At 37.6% G+C, this 16,430-nt stretch overlaps 1 protein-coding gene across 1 annotated transcript in view; it reads left to right on the top strand.

Annotated features, from left to right (window-relative positions):
• PARD3 (par-3 family cell polarity regulator) overlaps window positions 1-16,430 on the top strand; it is a 428,182-nt gene that overhangs the window by 132,157 nt on the left and 279,595 nt on the right. Inside the window, exon 3 of the mRNA XM_019471891.1 lies at window positions 8,502-8,680. Coding sequence (XP_019327436.1) covers window positions 8,502-8,680 — 179 coding nt within the window. The remainder of the gene's footprint in view (window positions 1-8,501; window positions 8,681-16,430) is intronic.

Genomic DNA, 16,430 nt, shown 5'->3' with positions numbered 1-16,430 from the left:
AGAAACGGATAGAGACTGACAAGTAGTTCTGAACCCCTAATATCTGGTACTGCAGAGTAATGGCACTTCTACCCACCCCTTTCCGTCATACAAAGGCACAGTGATGGCCTGGGGACCAGAAGGGGGTCACAACATTGGCAACCACACCAGGTTTTCTCCGGCTGAAACTCACTGATGAAAGAACCGTAACCTATATTATACACATTATATCATTCCTGGTTATTCCCAACTGACCTCTTCGACTTACAATCTAAATCCTATTGTTGCATCTATATTTCTTCCCTTCTGTCCAGGAAAAAGTTGCAAACTTCTTCCTCTAAGTGGGTGTTTCTGAGCCTACCCAAAGCATTTAGACCATAACTAATACACAGTTTTCACATCACTGCATTATGTTCGCTAACAGGAGCAATTTTACCATTCAGTTTTAGGGGATTTTTCAAAGTTGTGGTAAGAAAAATAACTGCCAACTTCCTCTGTCTCAGAGGGGTGAAGTCTTGTCAACTCAGAGCAGCTAGGAATTTGCTCCTGTCACTGCAAACTCTTGCCTGCACTGCAAAATGACTTGTGAATGCAGATACAAAACACAGTGTCTTCATTATAATATAACTAAATATCAATCAGAGTCTTATTAGCAGGGCATGATCTTTGATGTAAGCAAAAAAACTTCAGCAGTAGCAAAGCTGATGATGCTTCTACTGTCACACAAGTGTTTGAAGAAGTAATGAGCAGGATGCTATTTTGCAAAAAATTTGTAACATCTGGGGGACTAGAAGTGCATTTTTCCTATATTTGTAGCAATAGTGTGAAAATAGGTAAAGAGGTAATCCAGCGTGTTTTAAGGAAATCAGTGAAGAATGTACCCAAAAAACTGAGACTGCAGCTCATTAAAACATACTGAAACATAATTTTTTGACAGAGACGACTAGAACATTTGTAAGATCTGACATTTTTGTCTTTTCTTTTGGCATGCAAAGATATTTGCATTTTAGAAAAAAAGCCCGGAGAAAGGAGACGGAGAGGGGGTAGGTAATTAAATTTTAATTTCAGTTTTAAAGATCTTTCTCTAATTAGCTTTAAAAGTCAGTGTCTAAGTAAATTGAGTTTCAAGGTGCAATCATCTTTTTCCTCCTGGATCTCAGTATTCAAAAGTGAGAAGAAAGAATATTAGAGAAATAGAAGGAAGATTGTTATTTTAAAGGCCTTTCAAGATAAGGATTTAACATTACCTCATTATTAAAATATAACTGTGGCAGGTTGATGTTTTCTTATTTTTGAATTTCAAAGTCATTGAGCAGTCATGGTTGGGAAAATGGAAAACAGGTTCTATTAAAAGAAATTGAAAATGATACTGAGAAGGTAAGGACTTTTCTTCTTTATTTTGCTTTGTAATAAGACTTTTTTTGGTGGCTTGGTTGTATTCTTTTCACTGCTGTCCATTCTTCCAGAGATGTTCTTGCTTTCTATGAGTCATTTTTGCTCATAGGCATGCTAATATAGTGTCTTGTATTTCTTAAAGGTATGCTAGCATGCAGTGGGTTTTTGTTTGTATATTTTATACAGCCAAGTGTATTTTCTCTTAAACTTATGTGATGGTTAGGGACATATGCATACCTGTCAGATTTTGCAGGCTGAGTGTAAGAGTCCCACAACCTGCCTCGTTCATCTGCCATCTACTAGACCTTGTTGTGCATTTTTAGTGCCGTGGTGCAGCCTTTGCCCCACTCCTCATGTGGCGGCCTGCCAGATCTCCAACTGCATGGGGCAGTGGTATGAGGAAAACAGAATAATTGTGATTTGTCATGATTTTAATGTGTGAATGCTTATAAATGTGCCATTTTAAAGCTAAAGAAATAAGAAAGCAGAGAACAATATTTGATAACACTGAAAATATGTCTGTGAGGAAGTACATAAGCTGTTGTTTGAAGATGAATAGCTAGAAGAATAACTGAAAACAGGTTTGTACATGAAGTAGTTATAAATATCTGGAATTGTGTGAAGTTAACAATGACTTTTTTTTTTCTCTGTAAGAGGAATTGCCATTCCATTGCAGTCTTGTTATTTAACCAAAAGTTCTGAATGCAGAGAAGTTCATTTTAGAAGTTGACGTTTTAAAGCATAAACATATTGTCAAGTAGAGAAAATTATCTAAACTATGTCATCTTAAGCTTTTTTGTAATTCTGAAATGGAGAGCTGCGAACACTAGATAGCTGGCATTTGTAGGTGAATGATGCACGATTGATATAATATTAGCAAATGTTAAAGCATTTGATAGAAATTTAAGCGTCCTGGAAATTCCAAGTTAATGTGACCATAAACACTTCCATATGGTTTGAAAATCAGCGTAGAAATCTTAAAAGTGGGAGGCAGTCTTAGTCTAGAGATTGTTGTCCGGTAGGGTGTCATGAGGATTCCTGTTAGTTTTGGTTTTATTTAACATCTTTAAATCTGGGAGAAGCAGTACTGTAAATAGTATGTTAATTAAATTTCCAGATGTTGATAAACTAGGAAAGGAGACTAATATGAATAGAAGAAAGATAAATAACCCAACAGAGATGTAGTACACATACTGGAAAAGTACAGTTTAATTCAGCCTGAATAAATAGAAGCTAATGTATAAGAATATTGATCTAAACTGAACATATACTTTAATTAACAAGACAAAGATGCTGAAGTGAGGCTATAGAAAAAGTTTTAGGATTTCTGTGGATGTTCTGGATTGATACCATGACAATAAAATACCTAAATATGATTATTGTTGACTATGTATTAGTGTCAAAGTTCAAAAAAAAGACAGGGAGGATACTCCTTGTAAGACAGCACTCAGGGTATTTCATAAGTGAAATACACTATTCTAGGTGTCTTCTGAACAAGTTAAGACCAGAATAATATTTACAAAAATGAACAGCAATAGAGAATTAAGAGAGGCAGAGGTGAAGTTATGTGCTGTGCAGCACTGTTTAGGGCAGAAATGCTATAATTGTCTGTGACACGTGAAAAGAAAAGATAGTTTTGTAAGTGAAGGGGAGATAACTAGTAACAGGAGGATAAACTTGGGGAAAATAATACAAATTTAGAAAAAAAAAATTCTGAAGATTTTGACCAAGTAAAGAGTATTCATTTTGGGAAATGCTGCAAATTGTTTTATTAAATAATCATTACTTAAAAGTGGAATGGATTCTAGGGGAGAGGAAAACACTGCTCTAGGCCATGAAGAGAGAGCCGGTGGTGTATATATGTATCTTCTTCCTTTGCTGTCATGTCCAAAAGTATGTTTCTGAAAAGATCTGCAATTGGTGGTAGCTTTGCAGTGCTACTGTTGCACATCCCTCCCAGCAGCCATCTCCATATAGCATACCTGAGTTTACTTCTGCAGGACAGATGACGCAGTTGTCGGGGAGTAGTTCTTCACCTCTTGGAACTGCTTATGTTTTTAATATTTTTTCTTTTCTAATTCAAGATGCCTACATTTGATTTGCACTGTTTTGTTAATCTTAGAGAAGTGCTGGCTTATGTTAGCTGCTGCTAGGGTTTAATGCTGTTTGTAGGTAAGTTCACAATCAGCTGGGTTTTGTCTCCAACTGTTTTTCTTCTATCTGAAGAGAAAAAGCTTTGAAAACCTGTGTGGTAGTCCAGTTTGCAACAGCCTCAGTGGTCTTTGGAAGTTACCATCGTCTTGTCTCTAGCGGTTTGCAAGAACGAAAGTTGAACTAATTTGGGGATTTGAGCTTTTGAAGGTCATAAGGAATGTTTGGCTCTCGCTGTGTCCAACTGAGTGGAACAAGGGGCTGAACTGAACCTATTCAAATTGGAACCAGAGTTCGGGGAGCTGTGCTGGAGTGTGAAACTCAAGGCTAATCTAAATATTTTTTTAAAAGCTATTTCAGTTCAATATAGACAAAGTCTTAACTTGTAGTTTCAAGTACTTTAAGCTGAAGGAAGCAGTCCTGCTTTCCTGAGCCCCAGGATGACCCTGATTCATCCTTCCGCTTGAACTCCAGATGAGGATTTGAGTGGTACGATGAGCTGGATGGGCGACACAAGCAGTAAAACTGTTGAGTCTCTGTCTCCCACGCCCAGACAGGTTTCTTGGTGCTGAGGTAGGCTTTCTGTATGTATTGTGTATACAACTCACCTCAACATATCTACAGGCTCACTTTCAGAAATTCCGAGCAACTTCCTTGTTGAAAGCTACTCTTTCCCACAGAGTTTTTTGGTTTTACTAAATCACTGTTTTCCCAGAGAAGACTCTTGAGTGTAAAGGGTGGGGGGAAGTCCTGTTCAAGTCTACTCATCAGTTGTGGGCCTGATGGTCTGTGTGAGGTGGCCAGAAACAACCATAAGATCATTTTTCATTTCTGTGCCTTAAATTCACTGCACACCAAACTGTGCAAGCTGCCAGTGGCACTGAGGAGCTGAAACATCAGTTGAAATCTTCAGAGTAAAATTGTCTTGGTTATGCTATATAAATATATGTGTGTATTTTTCTAGTCGTGCCCTCCAAGCTGACATCTGAGAGGAAATTGGTAGGGGAAGGTATATATTAGCTCTGCTCTGAGACCACCATCCTTTGTGCTAAATGCCTGCATGCAGGACGACGTATTCAGCTTTATGGATGAAATTTGCCAGATCCTCAAATGCTTTTGCTCGTGAGCATATTTGAAAATCGGAGAAGGTGATGACCCTTTTAAAATAAAAATGGAACTGCTGGCAGGAAGGAAGGGTACAACTCTGTGTTCTTAACATTTAAAGATGGTTATAAAATGTATATTGGCTGGTTTCATAATTTATAGTGAAACTGCTGTTGCTTTTAATAAAATGAGACTTCCAGTCAGATTTTCATGATTATGAATGTGAGCATTTTGTTATCCAGCTTGGATTTATCCTACAAATAACCATTTTCTAGCAGAACTGTGGCTATATACATAACTTAATGGGGTTCTCTGTCACACATAATTCTTTCTGACGTTATAGTGTTGAACTCGTTGCTGAATACTTCAAGTCCTTGAGTGTGGCTCAAGAACTGAGTTAGTGGTAACTTTCATGATTTTTAATTTAATTTTTCTTTAATTCTTAGACTTTTAAAACTTCCTGTAATTCCTTATTAGATTTACCGTTTCAAGTGCTTATTTAAAAGGCACCTTAGCTGCAGAAGCAAATCAATATTTACAGTGCATTAGTGCCACAGAGAATTTGAAGCCTTGTGATTAGAGTTCATTGCTGTTTTATCCACTCTTCAAAGAAACCACAGACTTCAAACGGTATCAGCCATCATCCTGGAATCAGTGACATTGCATCGGTCCCATGCGTACTTCATCTTGTGGTTTAATTATTAAGTTCCTTTCCTTTGATTTTCCTTTTAATATTTCAAAGTATATCCTCTTCAAATCTATAAATTCAGGTAAACCAGAAGATTGTAACCGAGAATATATTGGTAGAAAAATCTTTTCAATATATTCTTTTTTGTTGTTGTGTTAATGGAGAGTATGAAAACTGAGTTAGAATGGTCTCTCAGAATCGAATTGGAGACAGGAATGCAGGAGATTATATTTACAACTTGTGGTTAATATAGTGTGAATAAGATTTAATTCTTGGATTAATACCTGGAGCGGTATTGACTATTGCCAAGCAGCATACGCTAGAGCTAGCTCCATGTGCTTGTCCCATTCCAGCAATAAAAAAAAGAAATTACCGTATGTTTAAATTTCTAGTTTAACTGTGAAATACATAGATCCAACACACCCGAATTATTGACTTTTATAATTCACTTTATTGTGAAGTTTGGTTAGTAATACAAATCACTTTTCCTTGGAACCATTTTCATAAGGAGAGACTAGAATTGATCATGTTGTATCTTTGTATTGACAGAATACTTTTTTTTCTTTTTAAGATTTGGAGAAGTGTTCAATAAATGTCTGAAAATACCTCAGTAACTAACCTTACTAAAATGAAATGGGTCATATTAAAGGTGGCTCATCAGCAAACAGATTTTGTCGAGAAACTTCTCATGTTAATGTTTTCTCTGGAGCATATTATATTTGGGAATTCCATTGCATAATTAACTTTCTGTATTGTGAAAAGTCTCTGCTACTTAGCATGGTGCAAACTGTCGGGTTTTCGCTACAAAACAAAGGCAAGGCCGAGATAATTGCTTGCTCTCCTCCAGAAGTGCTGACTTGAGTTCCAGTTTCTTCCTTTCTTTCTTTGTTGGCAATTCGTCTTCTCTTCTTACAGAAGTTCACCCAACTGAACTTTTGTTTTGTCAAGTAATTTGAAGAAAGGGTGTAAAAATACAAGAACATTTTGCTATCACCGTGCTTATATATAGATGTACGAGCATAAGGAGCAAGTGAACTCATGTTTGAAAATTGTAATTCTCTGTTGTAGGGTGGGTAGCTAAGGCAAGCAGGATAATATGCATGGGCTGCTGCTTGGAACAAATATAGATTGGTATTTTTCTTAAGTGGCACTACGTAGCGCAGAGCCACTTTCTTGGCCAGGCTAATCTGATAAATGAGAGTGTATGTTCAGGGCTAAGCCAGCAGCACAGGCACCGCTGTTAATGGGTCACTTCATTACGCTTTGTGGGGCCGTGGCTGGGACTGCAGCTGTGCCACCTTTGTTACAGAGATCTCTTGTGATTTGATATGTACTTTATTATGTTTGCCATCTAGGGGGAAATGAGAGGCTTTACCCTCAGCTGCTTCATGAAACTTGAAGTAGTTGAAGACAAGGCAATCAAAGAAAAACCCTCTATTATGAGTTTATGAGTATATACTGTGTTTTCAAAATTGAAGTAGAGTTAACTCAGACCATAAATACTTTTCTGTGTAATTAAAGTGTTCTTTCCTGAAATACTCTTTTAATTGCTTCTAGTTCTGTTATATATATAAAAATATGTACAAATGTATATATTTATAAAAAAACCCATTTTATTTTCTAGAAATTAACTCTTGTGAATATTTTTGTTATGAAAATAATAGTAAAAAAAGAATTTTCAAAAGAAAGAGAAATAGTACAACGATTGTGGGAAAAAACATAAATTAATTCTCTGTTATTCTTGTATACCAGGGCGGACATGAAATAGAATGACTGTTTGGTGTTTCACCTGTAACACTTGTGCCTACCTCAGCAGCGCGAGTCCTAGTTGTTAAAAAAAAAAATTAAAAAATTCTCACACATTTTCTCTGTGGCATGACTTGCTGTATTTCGCACTGTCTTTATAATGCCATGCAAAATAAGATTCTATATTTTAATACTGTTATACATAATGTTAACATAAAGCTATTGTAGAACCTAAGACTAGTCACTTAAACTCCTGTCATTGTGTTTTCCTGCTAGTATTGTGAGACGTGCACCTTCAGCTCCCTCAGGAACTGTTTCATCAAAGCATTAAAAAATAGCCTGGTTTTCATTCTCAGGTGTCGCCCAGTGACTCTGCTGCTTACATGTCATAGCTTTCACCTTTTCCTTTTCCACTTTGCAGTCAAGGTTCCCAGTGCAGCAGTAAAGAGAAATACAACTGATAAATCACATCCCCTCCGTTCTGATGCTGAGTGGGAGAGTGCTAAGAGGTCGCAAATACAGGCAATGAAACTTCTGTTTGGGCAAGGAGACGGTAGATGTGTGGATATTTGTTGTAGGATAATAAATGAAATTGGAAAAAACTAAGTTGTATTTCAAGAGAAACTAACTTTAATGTGCCATCAAAGTTTCCAGAATGGATTTGACCCCTACATGTATTAAAAAAAACCCCTATCTCTTTCCAATCAGTCTACCTGCCTGCTTCATTGTTTATTACTAATGAAATATTTTTCTCCTGTCAGTCATGCCAACTGGAAGGTTAAGGGAATCAGGGTAAATCAGCACAGATCTTGTTTCAGCTGTCAGGAAGAGGCAAAGGAATAATGCAGAATAGAAATCACTTCCGCGATTTTTGAGAAGGAAATGGAGACTATATTTTAGAAGGTGAGGAGGCTGCCTTTTGCTGCAAAGAAGCTGTTGCACAGCTTCTTGCAAGCATGTTGTGCTGGCAGTGCCCATGCTGCAGCCATGGCAGTGGGGTGGGGGATGCATTGTCCTAGACCACCCCTTAATTGTCACCAGGCTGTTGAATTTAGGCATTTGGCTACTTGCTCTTCAAAACACCTGTAAGTCACCTTAGCCTCTTCGTTGTTCAAGCTTGCGCTGTTTTTTTTATTTTACACAACAACCGACAGATAGTAGCGATGCCGTGTTTGTACTTGGAAAGCCAACGAGCTGTGTTAGGTTCAAAGAGCTTGATTTGGCCCTCGTTTTCTCCTCGTGCGGCCAAGCGGCAAGGCTGTGGTTTTGAGGAAACAGACCTTGTCCTTGAGGAACTATGCTGAGGTCAATAACTCCTTACTCTGTAAAACCACATTTGGTCAAAACCACCCATCCAGAGCTTGAAAAAATATTTTTCTTATGTGAAAAACATTTTAAATCTAGTCAGTGTTTATTTACTGTCTGTTTTATTCTTCAGATATGCCTCTTCATGTCCGACGTAGTAGTGACCCTGCACTGATTGGCCTCTCAACCTCTGTAAGTGACACAAATTTTTCTTCAGAAGAGCCTTCACGGAAAAACCCTACAAGGTGGTCCACAACGGCAGGCTTTCTCAAGCAGAACACTCCTGGTGTACCCAGTGCTCATGAAAGAAAGGTATATTTCTTTCCTCCTCTTTATCCAATAAATGACAAACGTGCATGAATCTTGAATTGTTGTTTTGTCCTTCTCTCACCTGCTCCTGCTTTAAACTTGTGTTTTCCAACCTTGTCCACCAAATCCCGACATCAGCAGAGGAGTGTTTGAGTCGCACACGTGTGCTGTCCTCAGGAGACTCTCAGTGATGCCCACAGCAGGGGCTCTAAAAACTTGATTCTGCCATTAACTGTAGTTGAAGCTCTGATTACTCATTACTGTGCAAAGCAGGGCCTAAATGCTGTCATGTGTTTTCTTTGAATGCAAATAGGTCATGTCTATAATGATTTTTCCTGATCTCCTTATAGAAGTCCTAATGTCAATGAATAATCTGCTTTTCTGACATAGCATTGCTAGTATTTACTTTCTGATGCACTAGTCAAGTAATACAAAACACAAATTGCAAATACTGTCTCTCCTTGATAACATTCTTAAAACTAAAACAGTGAAATGCAGAGTGAGTATTTTTTCCTTCATTTTTCCGATATGATTTAAGTATCTCTACATGATTCACATTATTAGCTAGAGAAGTCAGCAGGAAGCTCTCATTGCATTATTGAAAAAAAATTTGGAAGAAATACTCCCTTTTGTACAGCCCCTGACATTGCCCATAATTGTGACAGTAACTTGCAAACAAACTCAAAAGGAAAAACATATGTATATTTTCCAATAGAAATGAGTAATTTTTAAAGACAGTTGCACTTTTGGTTACCATTCCAACTGCACAGCACAAAATCCTGTTGGAAAATATGCAGCTTATAGCTAAATTTGGAAGAAATACTCCCTTTTGTACAGCCCCTGACATTGCCCATAATTGTGACAGTAACTTGCAAACAAACTCAAAAGGAAAAACATATGTATATTTTCCAATAGAAATGAGTAATTTTTAAAGACAGTTGCACTTTTGGTTACCATTCCAACTGCACAGCACAAAATCCTGTTGGAAAATATGCAGCTTATAGCTTTTTTTTCTTTATTATTATTAATTCTGTGTAGTAATGCAAACTACAGTATAAATGCAAACAAAGACTTTGCATCCAGGACTCCCACACCCCAAATAAAGAAGTCTTTACATGCTGCTAATGAACTGAACTATCTTCGGTGGGCTTTTGGTTATTTCAAAAACATCTATAAAAGTACAGTGGTCATAGGCATTGAGGTCCACATTCTTACAGAGGAGTCAGTTTAACATGGTATCGTTAGGTCTCTGCTTGATCGGGATTTCGGGTAGGTAATAGTATATTTTCTGTCACTTGTACTGGTGTGGCACAGAAGTGCATGTTGTTTTGAAAAGTATCTTTTATACTATTGTGATTTGGAGAAGAAAAATTATAATGTAATCCATTTGAAGTGTTAATGTTTTCAGTTAATTTTTCTGAAATCATAATGAGACTGCACTTCATTACTCCACAAGCATAGATACGGAGGGCCATACATAGCATAATCAGATTCCTTTGAGTGTCTGAAGTTAGCAGAAATTGGAGAGAATTGAACAGCAGCTAATCTTTCACACTAGTCTTCTTGCATCATTAGTTGTTCAGCACGTACTTACTCTTGATTTTCGTGAAAATATTTCATGTCTACTGGAGCATGGTGACCAAACTGGAAAGGAACACGTGATCTCATGTAGTGATGGGAAGCAAGGCACAAGAGAACATTAAATCAAGAAGATCGGAAAGAACTAATGTCGCTTAGTTAGTACAATAGATACTGATAATTTCTTTTACCTTTTTTGCACACTCTATACATTGATCCTTTGAATAGAGCAGATCACTGAGTGCGCTATTTTTAATAGGTAAGATGCAGTAAACAACTGGAATTAAATAATAATTGCTTGTTTTCAGCATCTTGATTTCTTCATGAGAGTCAAGATTTTGTAGTGAATCCTGTGTCTCTTAGGAATGGATATTAAGAATTCTCCTTTCCTTTCCCAGTGTTAGCAATAATTTCATTTGTAGTATTATTCTAAAAGGTGCATTTTTGAAGTGTCTGTCACCAGTCACTGACCGAAGTACTAACACTGAATTTTTACAAATGTATTTTGGTTATTTGAACTATAACAAGTCCTCACTACTTTTCTTATGTTAGGTTGTTTTCTTCAGCTACTCAGATAACAAAGAGAGATGGCTGTGCTTTGTTCCAGACTGTTTCGTTGATTATAGATGACACAGACGTTTCAAGCAAAGCAATGAGAACAATCTTAATTTTCTGCTCAGTGCATTGGGCTTGAGCACCCATATATCTTTTGTGGGCGGTTGGCACTATGTAATGTTTTCACTGCAGTTCTCTCTCTTGACAGCACAAGAACATATGTTCTTGGGCTGCGATTTGCAGCACAGTTGTAGATTAGCAACTTTGCCCCAGCAGTATCTTGCAGAAACAAGAAAAGGGTTTCTGGGAGAGTTGCCAAAAGCTTCATCCACCTACTGACTCTAAGAAGTGACATTACTTTCAGCCCGTCACCTCTAAAGAGAAATAATTGACAGGTAGAAACCCTGTCCAATTTTTGGAGGAATTAGCAGAGGGAAACGGCATGTATCTGGCAGAAGGGATTTATTTCTCGGGGGCAAGCAAGAGAAGACTCCTTATTGGTGTTTGTTTCATTTTGGGTAAGAAGAATTTGGAGTGGCAGGAAAATGGGCAGATGCCCAAGATGAGATGAAATGAGGGGCGGGAGTGCTGCCATGCACTAAGGGCTGTGAGGAGCCAGGATATATGCCAGTAGTTCTGGGCAAACAGCAAGGGAAAAGGGCCCTGGGGAAGAGGAAAAAACATGGGATGTTTGAAGGATCCTGTTGAAGAAATTGTAGTGCTACCTGTAGTTATTAGGGTAGATGCAGCAGGACATGAGGCTCTCCTGTGTCCTTAAGAAAAGAAGAGAATGACCGGAGAGGGACAGAGTTTGGTTTGGAGGGGCCTGAGTAGGTCCTGTGAAGATTTGAATGTGTGTTGAATTTGAGATGCATTTCTACTACAGTAAGTAGGATGTTTTGGTATGAAACCCTTGCACTAAACTAGACATGCGCTCTCATCCATTTTTCATATCACCTCATTGTAAAGAAACATATTTATTGTCAGGATATCACGATACACTCTGTATTTCCTTTGAATTGGAATCTTGATAATTTCTGGTTTCTGTGTTGTTCACCTGTAAGAGCAACTTGAAACCAGACGTTCTGTGTCCCAAAGTACTTATTTATTTGAAGAAATATCATTATCATTTATTATTTACAAGTTATTGTAGTGTTGGTAACATGTACTCAGGTAATTCCTGACCTCTTCCTTCTGTACCGTTCCTATGAGTGGTCTCAACCAAATGATTAGGTCTCCTCATCTGTGCAAATATTCACAAAATTGGCTCATGATTATCAGCAGCTTTAGTAGGTAAATTAACTTCTTGGTTTTTTTTTTAAATTGAATATTAAAATCACTTTCAGATACTTTTTTTTGTGTGAGAGATCTGTATTACCTAGTGACTCACAGCTTGACTTAATGCTGTCTCTTGCTTCCTCGAGCCATTCTAATGAAACAAGAAGGAATCTCTTAGTAAAAGTATCTTTGCAAAGGCCTGCAGTAATACCTGATTTGCAAGCTGTAATTTTGTTTGAATTGTGTTGAACTGTACAGCTGAACAGATTGTATGCAGCTGAAACATATCATGTGTGCTTTTTTCCACTGCAGTAAAATGTTTTTTGATATTGTTGTTTTCTGAATAACTGTTAATTTAAATCATATTCTTAATAACTCAGTACCAAAGCCTATTGGCTTAACTAGCTGCCCTTGATAGGTGTGAGCTGCATAAATGAAAATTAGGTTTCTTCTCCCTTAGATGTTTGTGTTACCGTATTGGAAGAACATAAATGCAACAACCAGATATGTTGTGTCTTATAGCGACTGAATTAATTACGCCATATATTTTCAGTGTGGTTTTTTAAATTTGCATCTCCATTTGTGGTGAGGAATTGCATATCATTACAAATTAGTTATCTGCTTTGATCCTGCTTCTCTGAAAGATGCAAGGCTTATCTAGTTAACCTGCCTTGCTCAATTCAGGGATATACCACGGCTAACTGGCTTGAAAAATTTCCCACTGTGACTTTCCTGAATTTGCTTCATATATTGTTGCATCACAGATAACAGCATTGGTACAGCAGAAAGAAGTGAAAATGTACACTAAGAAGGAGAGCTCGAGAGAGAGCAATGAGAGAGAAAAATGACTGTGCATGGGCTTCTGTGTGCCTCTCGCTCCTGGGTTCACCCACCTGGAGCAAAGCAAATGGCACGCAATGTGCTCTGTGGGGTGGATCAGCAACAGCAAACACATAGCTGAGTGTACTTGGCATATCATTTTTAATTTTTTTTCCTTCTCTTTTTGCCTTTGCCATTTAGTCAGCAGCCAGTTTTTTTTGTTTCTTTGTTTTTAAATGGGTTTGCCTATATATGTATTTTGAGGTTGAAAATAGCCATGCCTTGTAGGAATAATTATTTTCAGGATGCGCTTTCTTCCTACTTGGAAACCTAATCTTTTTGGGCTCTGTAAACTGCAGAGGAAGAATTTGAAACCGTATGGGAGTGATCTAAGTCTCATCTAGTGTCAAATCCCTTACCTGTAAAGCATTGTATTTCCCACCATCTCTTCTTGCAGGTATTTTTACTGTTCTTATGGGTTGAGACTGATGACTACAAATTTTCAGGTTGTTGGATTGTAGTTTTTTTATTTATATGAAAGGTGCAATGCTTTCTATTTTATTTATATGAAAGGTGCAATACTTTCTAATCTTCTTTGTAAACAATATAAAAAAAAATTTCTCTAATGAAGTATGTCTAGATAGGAGAAAAGCATGCACGCATTATAAAAAGCTTCACAACAGTAATGGTATGTCAGTGTCAAAATCAGATTTAAAGTGAAAATTAGTTTCATTTAGCTTTGAGTCTTTCTAATGTAAACAGAATAAAAAAAAATTTCTCTAATGAAGTATGTCTAGATAGGAGAAAAGCATGCACGCATTATATGAAAAGCTTCAACAGTAATGGTATGTCAGTGTCAAAATCAGATTTAAAGTGAAAATTAGTTTCATTTAGCTTTGAGTCTTTCTAAACACAGCTTAGTGAAGTTTGCTTTATCACCATCACCAAAGACACAGTATTTCAATAGGTTTTAACTATAATTCAGAGGATTGAAGAGTCTTATATTAGACGTGTGTGTGTTAGTGTCATTTTATAGCCAGGGAGTCTGAATTGCAGTGTAAATTGATTAGATTGACTAGGGAAGACTGTGAACTAAAAGGCTGGGCATCGTTCTGGGAACAAGAGACTGAAGTGTTGCTTGGGAACCTTCGTCTCTGGTTCATACTCCTGCAGAAGGGAGGTAGCGTGTACTGATGAACAATGTTGGTAAAGTGCTGTAATACAACAGAATCAGCTAAGGAGAAATACAGAGTAAATGCAAAGAGCCTGGCATCTCTGTCATGATAGGTTTTAAACCCCCGCATAATGAATGCAGCTTTCTGCTTTCAAAATAAAAATGCAATGTTTTAAACAGAAGTTCTGAAGGATTCAATAGCCATGAATATTTCTTCATCCAGGTTTATTTGAGCAGGGCTTTTCTCTTTCCAGTGAGACAGTCACAATTTTTGTCGTTTCAGATGTGATTTCACGTAGACTGAGAGGAAGGGATAATGAGAGAGAGTTATCCACAGATGATGAAATAGAGTGTTTTAATGCAGAAAATGTTGTTATAGGAGAGAGATTAATGGAAATTCAGAAAACAAAAGTTACATGCATCAGTTTTCTTTGTGATAGAAACTTGTTGCTGGCAGCTTGTCATGTGAGGATGAAATAGTTTAGAGGAATCGTACCCAAACAGAGTACAATATAAAAGAAACATAGTATGTGTTATTTTCGTCCTGGGTAGTGTGTAAAATTAATGACTTTCACAGAATCACAGAACAGCTGAGGTATCTTCCAACCAACTAGAGCAGGTTATCAGGTCTGTGTCCAGTCAGGTTTTGAGTATATGCATAGGATGGGATGGAGGCTGCACCACCTCTCTGGGCAACCTCTTCCAGTATTTGATCACCCTTATAGTAGTTGCTGCTTGGAGGCTGCACCACCTCTCTGGGCAACCTCTTCCAGTATTTGATCACCCTTATAGTAAGAAAGTTGCTGCTTATGTTTTGATAGAATTAATTGTATTTCTTTATGTGCCCATTGTCTCTTGTGCTTTCACTGGATACCACAAAGAAGAGTCTGACTTTCTTTAGCAGAGCAGCTGGTGATACTTTAGTGCAATAAAAAATAAAATATCTATGAAAGAACTCAAAATTCCTGACTTTCAAAATGTGAAAACAAATACAGTATTTCTCAGCAGCAGCAGCAGGTTGAGAATGAGAGACACAAAGTGAAAAATCCTTGCCTAATGCACAGAGAGGTAACAGCCAATGTGCATCACTTGATGCTGTGCTATTCTGTTTGCTGAGTACTGTGTGCATGGACAGGATTCAACTGTTTGCATCCAAAAGTCAGTCATGACCAGATGTGTTAAGAAGCAGGGAAAAAGCCAACAACAAAACCAACAAATCCAAAGTGAAGGTGTAATTTTCTCCATCTCTTTTGTTGTCTTACCTCTTTTTGCTCTGAGTCATCCATTTGTGGAAGCCCATCTATTTTCTGCAGACTAAACAACCCCAGTTCCCTCAGCTGCTCCTCATAAGACTTGTTCTCTAGACCCTTCACCAGCTTCGTTGCTCTTCTTTGGACATGCTCCAGCAAAATTTATTAGGAAAAATTTCTTCACCGAAAAGGTTATCAAGCATTGGAATATGCTGCCCAGGGAAGTGGTTGAGTCACCATCCCTGGAGGTATTCAAAAAACATGTAGACGTGGCACTTAGGGACATGGTTTAGTGGGACTTGGCAGTGCTAGGTTAATGGTTGGACTTGATGATCTTAAAGGTCTTTTCCAACCTAAATGATTCTATGATCAAATTGCCTCTCTGTCCCCCCAAAATGACAGATTATTAGTGCAAGATGCTAGAGAGATCTGAGAACTGGTGAGGTTTTTTCCACTTCGTCTCTGAGGCTGAGCAAGTCTGTTGACTCTCGGTCTTTGTTCTTCATCAGTAGCGTAGGAAGAATATGTCTTTTTCTCCCAGTGCTGTGCTATCCCATCTCTCTTTCTGTGTGATGAGTGAGCAATGTCTGGTCCATAAGTGAGGGGACCCGGTGCTGCATCACAAGCTGGGAGTGCCAAGGAGGGTCTGGATGAGTAAGTCTCTTACTGGTGATGGAGGAGTGGTGGAATGCGCACGCATTATTTGTCTTTTCACTTCAGTAAATGCGGTATACAGCACCTCTCTCTGAGAGATCGTGAAAGCTATACTGAAAACAGAAAGCTCTTAAGTACATGGTATAGGATAATTGAAGTTGTAACGAATGGCTGACTTTTCCTCTGCCATTCATCTAAGTGGATGTGTACTTTGCAAATTCCCATGTTTACATGTTCATCTCTATTTCTTTTAATTTTTTATGTTCTTGCAGCTCTCCCTGGGTTTGAGGGTGAAAAACTCTGGGCCTGAAAGAGTAGCTTGATAAAATGTTGAATAAGTTTAAAAAAAAAAAGAAAAAGAAAAAAAAAAAAAAGAAAAGTTGGATGTTCAGGTTTAGTGATTTTTTTTTTTTTTTTTTTTTTTTTTTTTTTTTTTTTTTTTTTA

This window comes from Aptenodytes forsteri, unplaced genomic scaffold (genome assembly GCF_000699145.1).
Source record: "Aptenodytes forsteri isolate BGI_AS27 unplaced genomic scaffold, ASM69914v1 Scaffold257, whole genome shotgun sequence".
NCBI classification, from domain to species: Eukaryota; Metazoa; Chordata; class Aves; order Sphenisciformes; family Spheniscidae; genus Aptenodytes; species Aptenodytes forsteri.
This window is presented reverse-complemented; position numbering and strand designations above follow the sequence as displayed.